This window comes from Anneissia japonica, unplaced genomic scaffold (assembly GCF_011630105.1).
Source record: "Anneissia japonica isolate Jap-2015-1 unplaced genomic scaffold, ASM1163010v1 scaffold2994_len2133135_cov197, whole genome shotgun sequence".
Classification (NCBI taxonomy): Eukaryota; Metazoa; Echinodermata; class Crinoidea; order Comatulida; family Comatulidae; genus Anneissia; species Anneissia japonica.
The window spans coordinates 1,947,085-1,959,562 of NW_022728550.1; the positions used below are offsets into that span (position 1 = coordinate 1,947,085).

At 33.4% G+C, this 12,478-nt stretch overlaps 1 protein-coding gene across 3 annotated transcripts in view; it reads left to right on the top strand.

The window, feature by feature from the left end:
- LOC117114300 overlaps window positions 1-9,788 on the top strand; it is a 35,834-nt gene extending 26,046 nt beyond the window's left edge. For 2 of the 3 annotated variants that reach the window (XM_033257926.1, XM_033257925.1), the window contains exons 25-35: window positions 131-292; window positions 622-930; window positions 1,651-1,867; window positions 2,313-2,831; window positions 2,992-3,062; window positions 4,043-4,089; window positions 4,255-4,335; window positions 4,700-4,851; window positions 5,629-5,788; window positions 7,073-7,204; window positions 8,425-9,788. In XM_033257926.1, coding sequence (XP_033113817.1) covers window positions 131-292; window positions 622-930; window positions 1,651-1,867; window positions 2,313-2,831; window positions 2,992-3,062; window positions 4,043-4,089; window positions 4,255-4,335; window positions 4,700-4,851; window positions 5,629-5,788; window positions 7,073-7,204; window positions 8,425-8,599 — 2,025 coding nt within the window. In that variant the 3' untranslated portion in view covers window positions 8,600-9,788. The remainder of the gene's footprint in view (window positions 1-130; window positions 293-621; window positions 931-1,650; window positions 1,868-2,312; window positions 2,832-2,991; window positions 3,063-4,042; window positions 4,090-4,254; window positions 4,336-4,699; window positions 4,852-5,628; window positions 5,789-7,072; window positions 7,205-8,424) is intronic. The other variant, XM_033257927.1, reaches the window with a different exon arrangement.
- The last annotated feature ends 2,690 nt before the right edge of the window (window positions 9,789-12,478 follow it).

Here is a 12,478-nt window from a genome sequence, read left to right on the forward strand (position 1 = left end):
GTTGGTCTTCTAAATTTAAATAGATTATGATAGAGAATGAGCTGACTGGTGTTGTGCAGCAAAGAAAATATTCAACAGAAATTAGTGGAAATAACCAATTGATTAAAACTGCTGCATCTTTTACTTGCAGAAACCCAGTTCAGCTTCTAGAAGAGTTATTCAGAAAAAGAAACAAAAAGTGAATAAAGTTCTGGTGAAGGAGAGAGTTCAGTCATCAACCAAACAGAGAACACCTTCAAATGCTGAAGTGGAAATGTCTAGATTAGAACCTGATAATGCTTCTTCTGAAGATGTATGTGTTACATGTAGTTATTACTATGCAGTTTATTAAATGCCTACCATGTATATTTGTATTAACACCTGAAAAACTACAAGGTTAACTTCCTATGTAAATAAAATATAATTAATGTAAATAATAATTACTTGAGTAGTATATAATAGAAATTTAAAAAAGTTAGATGCACATACTGCAAACTTGCATACAACATCAGATTTGAAGAGCGCATGATTATATACAAACCTACAAATTAAAAAAAAAACAATAAGGTAGCATTGAATAAAAAGTATGTTGATTTTTCGATGTCAGTTTGTCAATATTTTTATTTTTATGTTTTCACAAAGCAGTTGCCTATGAAGGAAGAAATCGAAGTAACAGAGGGCATAGACGAAGTCAAAGATGTACCCACGGAAGAAAGTTATACAGAAACAAAGAAGGTCCGTTCTATTCAGTTCTCAGACCAAGCTCTCCAACCAAGTGATTCCCAACTTACATCTGCACCAGAGTTAGTTCCTTCAGAAAAATCATTGCCAAGAAGTCATAGCAGCAACTCCAAGAGTAGTGAAGTATCTGGTGGAAAGAAGTCTTCTATGTTTAGCAGTTGGAAAAAGAAGAAACCAACGTCTGCAGTTAGTGGCACTGATCTCAGTGAGGTATAATATAAAAAATATGCTCTTTATTCAAAACTTGATTGGTGGAAAATATCAATATTAACCTGCTTTATACTCGCTACTCTGATACTTGTACTGTTCATTTAAAATGCACCTTTCCCTTTTGAATGCAAGTCTCCACCAAGAAAATCTTTGGTGATTATTACAAATAATACTAAAGCAACACACTATTAATTTTATGTGAACTGCCCATGGGTATGATGTATTGTCATCATGCCCATATATGGGCAGATGAATTACATATGTTACATAAAATTTAAGTGTGTATAGTACTTTAGTCAGCACAGAGATATACAGTCATCAACAGAAACAACCACAAAGAAGGATACATGAAAGTATGCTTGCCTCCCATTTCTAAGAACCATGGCCTCTAATCCAGCCAAGACAGAATTTGTTTAATCACAATGAAGAACAACTCCAGGTTATGAACCTCACATTCACACTTGACAAAACATCACAGATTTTTTAGAAATTCACATATGTTAATACGTTAGATGCTTTACCATAATAAACCTCAGTCCCACAAGAAATATTTTACTTGTTTTTTTTTTTACTGTTGTGCAGCTGTTCGTAATTGTACACAATTTCATATTTATAATGTAAATTTAAATTTTTGATATGTCTTTATTTCTGAAGATGAAAAAATAAAGTTCATGACGCTTTGAATTACATTCTTTGGACATGGTTTTAACTGTCCTATAGGATTCAGAGTCTGATGATTCGACCAACATCACCATTCCAGATGGAAGCTTGATAGTAGGTGTCACACCTCGATCACCTAAGGAAAAACTTAGGCATGGAGCGACTTCAAAACATGGAGAGAAGTCAAAACATGAAGAGAAGTCAAAACATAGAGAGAAGATAAAGCATGGCGAAAAGTCAAAAAATGAAAAGAAGGCACCAAAATCTTCAGCAACTGGTAATTTCAAATTCATATTAAGCTCATTTTAGACATTTATATACCACATACAGTATACTAACTCTCTGTGTTAAGCTAAAAACTTAAAAAAAATAATAATAATAATTAAAAAAAATAATAATAATAATACAGTACTAATAAATAATAATGTTATAGATTTTTAAACATACTTATTGTTGGGAAGTGGAGTTTTGGTGGTTAAGATGCTTGCTTTCTTTTCCTATGGTTCTGGGTTCAATTTCAGTCAATATTACTTTTTTATAATCTTTTTGTCTGTAAGCTTGTCTTGTAAAAGAGATTGTAAGCTATGAGTAGGACAGTGATTTATTTTGCTTTTGGCCGTCCTTCATCTGCCAGTGTATGGGCTTAATGAAATAACATAGATAAAAATGAAATAAAATATCGACAGTTAATTTATATATATTTACACATTTTATATTCCCAGGAAGCATCTCATTTTTAAAAGCAGCTTCAAGATTGTCTATTACTGAGAAGTATAGTCTCCACAAGGCTTCCAAGAGATCAGTTGGCAGAGGAACTCCAGAAGGCAGACCAGCTTCAGTTGCTAGCACTTCTGATGGCTCTATTCAACGCACTGCAAGTCCATGTATTTCTAGTCGAGTAACGAGTGCTGGTGGTCTTGCTACTCCAAGCCTAGAGGATTCTAACCAAGCTGATGAAGAGCATGGCACAGGTGAAGCTAGGAGCAGTTCAACAAATGGCATGCACTTCAGCAAACCTAGGCCTAAACAAACCTTAATGGGAAAAGGTTTGAAGTCCTTGATGAGGCTACAGCATAATAGAGACACAGATGAGTATGTTGACATAGAGGAAGGCATGGCTTCTGCAAAGGCGGCTTCAGAGAGACTTACTCATCCATTGTTTTCTGATGTATATATTCCTTTGAAACCTACTATTAAAGATGGAACCCAAGCAAGACCAAATACTGCCGAGCATAGTACCAGTAAGTTGTTTTTAAGGAGTACGAAACTGCTGAAGGTTTCAATTATGTACCACCATACACTCTCATACAAAACCCACATATTTGTTTTAATTAAGACGGGATGAATAATTTACATATAAAATAACATGAATGATATACATTGCTGTTTTATTCATTCTAGGTAGAAGACATTCATTGGAGCGCCCTCATACTGTTGCTACTGGTGATGTTCATGCAACGTATTCAAATGATGTAAGTTTTAGTAGATTACAGTAACTAATACCCGATTCACACTAGAAAATGTTACATGAAAATCTTCCTAAATGTCAAACACTTTCCAGATGATATCAGAAAAATATCCCAGACATCCTTAAACAAGTGGATTCAAATCTTATTATTAAAAAGTCACTACAATTTATAAGCAGAGTAAAAGTATGCTAGGAGTCACCTTACCTACGTTGCTCCCTGCCAGCAATCACACAGATTCATGCTAAAGATCATGATTTTTCTTAACATTGCACAAAATGCATGTCTTGCTTGCTATGTACTACATTTTTTGTAGCACTCGTCCTGTGTAACATGTTCCTTGATTTGAGTCGTGTACACTGTAAATTTTTAATTGTAACAGGTATAAATCATGCAGGGTGAACATTTTTTTTGCGTATAAACGGACCTATTGCTCGTCTTGAGAAAAGAATTAGCTTGTTGTAGCTCATTCCTTTATTCATTTTATTTATTTTTGTTACTTCTGTTTATCTAACTTTTGTTTTAAATTTGAAAACAAATATTCCAATTATTTTCTTTTATCAAATATTTTTTTTTATTATGCCTTGTTATTTTTTTTAACATTTTCACTTCCATGTTGATTATTAAATTACCTTTCCAATGGAATTCACCTAATTCAATTCAGGTTTATTTCAGACATCCAATTGTCAGTTTATGTAAAAAATAAAACAAACAAGTATGAAATTTAGATTACTAAGAAAGAATTTTAAAGCAAAAGGTCAAGTAAATATACCCCCTAAAGAAGACTGAAAAATCCCTTTCAGACAAAATAAATAATAGTTGTAACCTTTATGAAAAATGTATGAGGAGTTTGTGTTCTTCCAGCCCAATAGTTATTCACAAATATGTTGAAGGCCGTTTATTATTATTACATTGTAAGTTATTAAAACTGTGTTCATTATATGCTGATTGACATCTTTGAAACACTTTTGTATATTTTTCTGTAGGAGTATTTTGATGCCGACTTCATACAGAGATATTTAAGCTGTCCTGGGTAAGTTATTCATACAGTATCATCAAAGCAATATTATATTTTGTGGTTTAACTTCTGCTTTACAATATAATTGCCAGGTTGTAAAGATCATAATTTAAAACTTGTGAGAAAAACTTCCTGTTGCACATTGTATTTTAAAGTTTGTCAAACAATTGTTCTTTGCAGGAGTCCTGTTGACATGTTCCGCTTATTAAGGAATGATGGAACAAAGTTTGAGGACAATTGGCAAGGTCGAATGATAGAGAGGTAAATTTTGTATACACTATTAGATTTTTATATGTCCATACTTTTACATTTTCTTGTGATAAAAAGTGTTGTATGCCCATATACAGTAGTCATTATATGCCTATATATGGTCATGATGTGATAGTCCTCATGACTATATTTAGGCAAGTCAAATTCGATAGTCTGGCAAGGCTGACATGTTTGATCAGACTAATAAAAACAGCAATTGTCAAACTCACAACAGACATGGACCCACAACTCAGTAATTATTGAAAAATAAAACGTATAACCATAGTCGTATAGTATATCTGACAGTTAAATATTTAGTGCTGGCAAATGTGTTTTTTTGTGATTTATTGAAATTCTCTCTTTTCTTCCAATATAGGAATCATATACTCAAACTTAAGAAGGAGCAACGTGCCCGCTTTGCATTAGAGAGACGCCGGTCGTTGGAGCTGCGTCAAAGACAGCGAAGGCAGGCTCTTATGGGGCATCATCACTGCTCTAATGATACATCAGGCCACCAGACTTTATTACGTATGTTTACGCCTACTGTATCACTTTCAAGTTAAAATACATACTGGATAATGCATTTCAATATTTAAATTAGGACCACAATAGAAATAAGTTTGACTATTGAGTTACTTTTTGTGTTTTTATTCTCGAAATTTTTTATGATGTATATGAATTTCGAATAAAATGAATGAATGAATGAATGAAAATTGCTTACTCTGTATTAAAGGTAATAGCTTCCAATGTACAATAAGAATGAAAAAATAGTTTTATCCAGTATGGTTCGACTCCCCTTCCCGATATTACCCCCAGTTATTTTCCTCGTGATATTTTCCCATTGGATTCCCATTTGAAGTTTGTAACTTCTTTGTTCCTTTTTAATTGAACTTTGATGTTTTTCTCTTAATTAATTATTACAGTAAGTTGTCATTGGCAGATCTAGGATATAGCAACGAGGGTGAATAATGTAAGGTGTGAAGCAGCAAGTGGAGTAGGATGGGTTTGGGGGTCCCTTCCCATTTGAGATTTTTTGGAATTAGGAGACTGCTAGACGCTCTTAGATGGCATGTGAAAAGAAGTTAAACTTCAAATAAAAAGTGTATGTTTTACCAGAGAAACCTACACACCTAACAATGTTGTCACTCACTTCACAAACTAGCACAGCCAAAGTAGATTGTGTTAGTTCGTGAAATCATAGTAGTAAAATAATGTTCTTTGCTTTGAAATACTATATTATATTTTTAAGGTAAAATTTAATTCTGATTATTTTTTGCTAAAGTTCGATTATTTTTTTTCTTCCAGATTGTATGACACGTTCTGACAGTTCTCTTGATCTTCTTAAGAAGGACCAATCACAAAGAGCTTCCACACTTAAGTCCCCGGCACCTCCAGGCACTCCACCGCCCCCACAACCCAAGCATTATAAGGAGGTGAATGACTTAAGCAAAGAGCAAGCTTACAGGTAAATTAAATGTATTTTTGTTGATTACTTTGTATGAAAGGTGTAACTTTGTTATTCTGCTATAGAACAATATGAGAAACGACAAATCTCAGTAGTTTAAATACAGTACTACGAAATTAGCTGTAGCTAATAATATGTATAGCTAGCTAGCTGATAAAGTCAATTGTGTAGATAAAGACTACAGCTAATAAGTAGTACATTTTCGTAATAAACTGTGGAGATTTGTCATTTCTTATATTGAAGAATCAATCAATAATATCTAATATATTATATAACCTTCTACTACAATATCAGTTTTGTAAAATTAGATATTCCCAAATTATGTTTTAACCTAAATATTAGTGAAAACAGGTTTCATCTTTTTTTAGTATCTAAATTATTTGTCTTTGTTATTGGTTTATTACACATTATTTTAAATTAAAACATAAACAAATATTCCTCAATTGTGTAATAAATATGTGTCTTGTCTTTAAACACATTTTTCTTAAAATATTGTAATCTTAAAACCATACATGTTTTTGCTGGTAGCAATAGACTGTACACACTGACACAAACTCATACTTTTTTTTCCATAGAGTGTACTGCGTTCTTTAATGTACACATACAAAATCAATAACTTGAAATATATCTGTGCGCTTTCCAAGCTTGTACTTTACCCCATCCTGCTGAAACACAGAGAGAGTACCGACCTTTCTCCTAAGCCTTGTTTGCTAATGTCCCAGAAAACGACAATATGAAGCTTTTGATTAGTGTGACAACGTAACGCTAGAACGGAATCACTCATGCATGACCCTCCTACCTGGTGTCCTATGTTCCCTGCATACGTAGATTTGGCCAAATTGCATTCCAGAATCTACTCGACGAGGTGACCTTAACGTTCTTGCATGCGCTGATGACTTTTACTGATGTCATTATGTTCTACGTCCTACCGTCTTTGTGTAATCGACAGCTCCCTATTGTAAAAACATATGCACACATGCGTTTGTGGGACAACACATGTGTTTGTAGGACAAATGCATATTTCCTGGCCCTGTTTGGATTTGTCAGATGTCAAGTTTGATTGACACAAAGTTCCATTGAGCCAGACACTAAAACGACCTGAAAAAAGTCCATAAATACCAGTATAGTGCTCTACCTGTTTAGCCAGCACTAAAATGCTCTCAAGACCTATTTTTTAGGTGGGAGGAATCCAAAAGAAAGGCAAAAGAAGAATATGCATAAAAATAAACTATGTTTCATCATTATGTAAACATTTCATGTACTGTTTTTAAAATTTTTATCTAGATTTCGACTAGCTAAAGATCCAAAAACGCACCAATTTAAAACTACTGAGATGTTTGAAAGGGCTGAAGGAATATCAAGTCCAATGCTTTTAAAGCGTCCTCCTACTGGCAAGTCCATCCCCAGTAAAGCAAAGTAAGAATGAGCTAATTGTGTATGTATGACGATGTCAGCTATATTGATATACATTCCATAATGTATGCAAAAAATTATATTATATGATGAAAATAATGATGACAATGACAACAACGACATTGACTAAAAGAGTGGCAACAATTGAAAAGTTTACAGTTCTAACTGCAACTGCAATGCCATCCACTCAAATTTATTCATCATGACATTCTTTTTATTTGATTTACACGCAAGAGGTCCAACTGTCCTTGGAACTGAATCTTAAAAGCGAAATGTACTATTTCCACTAACCAGAGGACGACCTTCAAACAAATGTTAAAAGCGTTAATATCGAACGTGTGCTGTATCAATAGAACGCATGTTCGAGTTTCAAACTCTATTCAAATTCTAATAGGGCGCCCCCTATCTTGTGGTAGTAGTTTTTTTTGTTTCATTGATGCAAAATGAAGACAGTCGGACCTCTTGCATTTTTATGCCCCTTGCAGGAATTATTTACCAGAATATATCAAATGTTTTAATAATCGCTGAATTTTAAAACAGTTATTCAAAGATCACTTCCTTTAATTCATTGCTCAGTGATGATATTTAATTTTAACATATTGTATTAATTGTTTTTATTTTGCATTGCTTTTTATGATCTTTTTTTTCAACATATCGTAAATTATTTGCGAATTTTTCCTTGATGTTGTAACAAAATTATGAACAATTTAATGTGTTCTTAGCCATTTTACTAAAATTAATGCAATAATTATAGATTAAATTATTTTAGATGCTTCAATTTTAACTGGATTCATGTGATGGATCATTCTTGAAATAAGTTTGTTTGCAGAGACTAGATGGTGATTCATAATAATAGTTTATATCTGTACTTATGGGAGATAATGAGTGAATTAAATCCAATCAAATGAATTGCTTCTTGGGGAAGAGAGACAAACCTGAGAAAAATTTACTTTACTTTCTTAAAGGTGGACAAAGTTGTGCCAGTTGATAATTTTTATTTAAAATGAGGCTATCTAAGATAAATTTGGACCATAATAAGGTCCATTATTGTATACTGATTACAAGTAAATTATCAATGCTGTTGGTCTGTATGCATTATATATGATTTTTCGAATATCTTTGTTTCATTTAAATCACAGTGCGTAGGGACCCTGTATTATTATATGTATGTGCGCCTTGCCATTAAACTATATTGTAAATTTTATGTTCTTTCACTAATCCAGGTTCGTTTTAATTAAACCATTTAATACCACACCAATGAGATTGACACCATCACCACTGGAAGAGCAACTGCTGGTTGAACGGTTTCCAATGATGAGCGAACGAATTCGCCAAGATGCGTTAAAAAGGAATGCACCGACTCCTAGCCTATTGGTATCAAATGTGCCTTACAATTAAACATATTTATTTGTTACAATTAGTTAACCATCGACCAAATATTTTTTTTAAAAGATAACTTTATATTTTTTGATAAATGACCATTTCTATTTAAAATTCATTATATTATTTTCTTACTGGTTATAACACTCTTGACCGCCAGGGGTTTGAAAAAATAGTTTCAGCCACCACCAGACTTTTTAGCAAATTTAATAATCGCGATTTCGTGAAAGTAAATCAATGCCGCTCTTCTACGCTAATGTAATCAAACAAATAGTGAAATACCTACGGTCTAGACTGACTATTGTGTTCAAATTGTTAGTACATGTCGGCAATTATCCCATATATCGGATTCCGTAAAAAAACCTGAAACATGGTGATCTCAGTGTTTGGTGGTCAAGTGTTGTGTTACCAAACACAGAGATCTCCGTGTTTGGCGGTCAGCATGTTAATAACTCTAGAACCTTATGAAGAAGTCATTATTGAAATGTACAGTTTCAAATTATTAATATTAATTTTTATATTTTTTTATGCGAGTTGTGTATACAGACCACATTCCGTCCACAATGAATTGTCTTCCAAACGTGTGTTTTACATTTTCATGTTTCGTGCAATAACTGATAGAAATGCCAAATTGTTAATATAATATAAATATTGATTGAATATGCAGAGGTGGCCTCAGAAATTTGCCAACAGGGGGTCAAACTAGTCTAAAAGTCTGGCAGTGGGTCTGAACCAAGGTGCAGAGAGGATCTTTATACACCACACTGCAGATAGATAAAGGGGTAAGGGGGATGATTATATTGGCTAAGTGTAGTAAAATAGTGGTTTTAGTCACAATACATTTTTTTGGGGATTGGAAAATTTACGACGACTTTCAGTGGATCTTAACTATAGGGGTCCATGCTTCCAATAGGTGTTGGTGGAATTGCATCGCTGATTAAATGAAGTAGGTATAAATGCATACTGTACACTTATTTTATATACTGTATAGTAATGTTCATGTATGCGTATGTGGTACGCATGAATGTGAGAGTGTGGATTAGCATGAAACAATTTTCGATTTTCTAATGATTCACATCCAGCAAAACCATAACACCTAGGCCTATCACTTAAAATAACCCATCCCATTATCATTTCCTGTCAATAATACACCTTGATTTTGCCGTTAATACGTTTTAGAATAAGATGAGTCTGTATAAAATATTAACATTTGATTTTTGAATTTCTTTATTTTGCTGAGAGTTTTATCAGGTTTCAATGACAATGTGGAAATAAAAGGTATCAATGACAATATGGAAATAATTCCCACCGACGATTATTAATTGGTAAAATAAAAAATTAGTTTAATGTTTCACCAAGGTCGATTAATGATTAATGAAGTTAAAGCCTACAAGATAGCGATATTTATGACCTCAACAAATTCTTGATTTCTCTGTCACATATCTGTTTACACTACTTTATTTACGAGTTGAGAGATACAGCGCCACTAGCGACCTGGCGGTTGGTTGCGCTACAATAAAAGTTAAATCCGAACGAAACTGCGTTTACCGAGGACGGTTAGTGTATGATACAGTGACGATAAAGACTGCAAGATAGCAATATTTATCACATTTACAAAGTTATATAAACGGGCACTCTGCTACTAACCACCTGTCGGAGGTACCAGCTCCCTGTCGAGGAAGATCTGGCTCTACCACTGTAACACATGAGTGACCCAAGCTCACAAAAGGGCTGTAAACTCGCACCGCACTCTATTGAGAAACAAGCCTCCATAGCCAGAATAGGGCGTCGAACGTGAATTTTGTGTGAATTGGGTTTTTGTGGAATAAATAAAGTATAACTTTTAATCTTACTATTCCTGAAGTTTGAGTTTACAATTATAACTGTAAGAGGTAAAATTTAGCCATTTTCGGATGGGAGCTAGTGAAAAATGAAACCTGCCGAAAATAAAAGCATTTTCTCCAAACTTGATTTAAGAAATTTGATAAGATGACAATTATTCAAACTGTCATAACTTTGCTTTCAGAAACCTGATTGAGTTAATTTAACTGTCATTTTAAAGTAAATGATATGTTCTATGCCATTATAACAAAAACTCATTTTGGCCTGGGGACGAATTTACAGCCCTTTTGTGAGCTTGGGTCACTACGATCGCGAAAGTATACAACACTATTCGCATACGGTAGCACTGCTCGCACTAAACAGTTTTTGATCCCTAAAATTTGACAGGTTAGTCAGGCATACCTAAATTGTACTTTCGTTGGGTCTAGATTTCATTTCCCCCGACGACCTTGCTGGAAATTCCCCAACAGCTGGGTCCTAGCAGGGAGTTAGGAGGTCCGCGAAGTGTTGTCCTTTGCGTTCCTGGAGCCTCGCTGACGCCCCCTCCCTAAGTTGTCCTGAATATTAGATCTTTATGGTTGCCGAAAAAATCCCTGATAAAAGATCATGAGAAATTTGTTGGCGCTTCATTTTGACTATAACGGAGGTGTGATACGTTAAACTACAAACTATATTTCAGCTTTGCATTAATAAGATGTAGATTTTATGTTAAAATATATAAATATAAACCAGTTTTAAACGTTTATTATTGTTGAAATAACACTGGGTAAATAATGAGTACTTGGATGAAAATCTTTACACACTTTTAACGTTGATTCTACATTGCAATAAGAAAACTGTATTTCAACTTAACATTGCAAGATGCTGAATACATTTTGTACTTGTAATCTTAATAATCTCAACCAGATTTCAAAGTAAATTATTGAATATTGAAATAATGTTAAGTAAAAAATTTAGACTTGGATAACAATTATTATTATTATTATTATTATTATTATTACTATTATTAATTATTATTTTTATTATTGTCATTATTATTATTATTATCATTATTATTATTATTATTATTATTATTATTATTATTATTCAAAACGTTGATTGTATGTTAAAATACCAACTATATTTTAACTTAACATTGAAAAGTTGTTGAATATATGTTATTACTCTTATTTTCATCAATAATTTAATGTTGAAATACATTTAAATAACTAACCAAAACTTTGCTTTAAAAGATAACATATTTTCTACGTTGATTTAACGTTGAGTAAATGTTGTCAACATGATTTCAACGTTGAAATAACGTTTAGCTACTAATAGAAGATCGCACATATCTCCCATTATACATAACTGCACTGGCTTCCCACTAGTTCATGAATAAAGTATAAAATCAATTCTTTTCCTTTTTTACCTTTTTGACGTTTTCCTTTCGGCCACAAGGTGTATTGTGTTTTCATTGTGACTTTTTGAAATAAAGAGAATATAAATCCTCCTACTAACACAATACAAAGAGCTTCTCACTTAAGTCCCCAGCACCTCCATGTACCTCTCAGTCCCCACAACCCAATCATTATAAGAAGGTGATTGACTTAAGCAAAGAGCAAGCTTACAGGTATATTAATGGTAGTTTATTGATTACATTAAATCAAGCCAATCATCGACTGTTGAAAATATTGGACTGTAACGAGGAATAGGCAAATAACTTTGGGGGGAGGGCGCTCGCGCTGCAGCGATGACGTGACTAGTGTTCCTATATTATAGAGAGAGTTGCGACGTGGCGGTTCAGTTAAGGTCAAGTGATTACTGGTCGCCATCTATCTGCCATCTTGGTGCCCATTGATCAAGTCAGTGGTGCATAGCCAACAAAAATAAGATAAGCTTTGAGGCAAAATTATTGAACTCATGTTACTTAAAAATCCATAAATCCGTAACGGAGAATCATATCACATTTTTTTTTTTTCTGGAAATGTTCTTAAAAGACTATTCTACACCAGTATATAAGTTTTAATCAATGAAAAAAATGTTTCGACCTCTGCCACAAGATGGGAAAAGAAGAGC